The following is a 907-nucleotide window of genomic DNA, read 5'->3' as shown; positions in this document are numbered from 1 at the left end:
TACTGGGAGGTACGGGGGGGAGCTGGGCACCCCGGTGAGGCACAGAGGGGGGGCTCAACCACCCCAACTCTGAGCTTGGGCTGGGGTGTGGGCACCGGTTTGGGTGCAGGGTGGGGGGGTAATGGGCTTGTGACCCCCGGGAAGGGCAACTGCCTCTGTCTTATCCCACTCGTCCCAGTTTGTCTACGAGGACGCCATGGACCTGATCGCCAAGCTGCCTTGCGTCGCCGCGAAGATCTACCGCAACCTGTACCGCGAGGGCAGCAGCATCGGGGCCATCGACCCCAACCTCGACTGGTCCCACAACTTCACCAACATGCTGGGCTACACCGACCCCCAGTTCATTGAGCTGATGCGGCTCTACCTCACCATCCACAGGTACGGGGGCTGGTCCTGGGGTGTACCCCACCCACCCCGGCTGGTCTGGGGGTGTCACCGGGCACACAGCACGGAGCCCTGGGGCAGGGCTGTACCAGGTTGGGAACATCACGACCCCACAAAATGCCATGGGGGGTGTTCCCATGGCTGCGGGGGCCCTTGATGGGGATGGGGGAGACCTGATGTCCCACTCTCACCCCTGCAGTGACCACGAGGGGGGAAACGTCAGTGCCCACACCAGCCACCTGGTCGGCAGCGCCCTCTCCGACCCGTACCTCGCCTTCGCCGCCGCCATGAACGGGCTGGCTGGGCCCCTGCACGGCCTCGCCAACCAGGTGGGCACCTCTGTGTGTCTGTCCATCTCGCTGTCTGCCCATCTCTCTGTCTGTCCATCTCTCTGTCTTGTCCATCTCTCTGTCTTGTCCATCTCTCTGTCTGTCCATCTCTCTGTCCATCTCTCTGTCTCGTCCATCTCTCTGTCTCGTCCATCTCTCTGTCTCGTCCATCTCTCTGTCTCGTCCATCTCTCT

At 63.2% G+C, this 907-nt stretch overlaps 1 protein-coding gene across 1 annotated transcript in view; it reads left to right on the top strand.

Annotated features, from left to right (window-relative positions):
- Positions 1-184: 184 nt before the first annotated feature.
- Positions 185-907, top strand: part of CS (citrate synthase) — a gene marked incomplete at its 3' end in the record, with an annotated part of 1382 nt that continues 659 nt past the window's right edge. The window contains exons 1-2 of the mRNA XM_010167296.1: positions 185-378; positions 584-713. Of these exons, the coding sequence (XP_010165598.1) occupies positions 197-378; positions 584-713 (312 nt within the window). The remainder of the gene's footprint in view (positions 379-583; positions 714-907) is intronic.

Source organism: Antrostomus carolinensis, unplaced genomic scaffold (genome assembly GCF_000700745.2).
Source record: "Antrostomus carolinensis isolate BGI_N321 unplaced genomic scaffold, ASM70074v2 scaffold27494, whole genome shotgun sequence".
NCBI lineage: Eukaryota > Metazoa > Chordata > Aves > Caprimulgiformes > Caprimulgidae > Antrostomus > Antrostomus carolinensis.
This window is presented reverse-complemented; position numbering and strand designations above follow the sequence as displayed.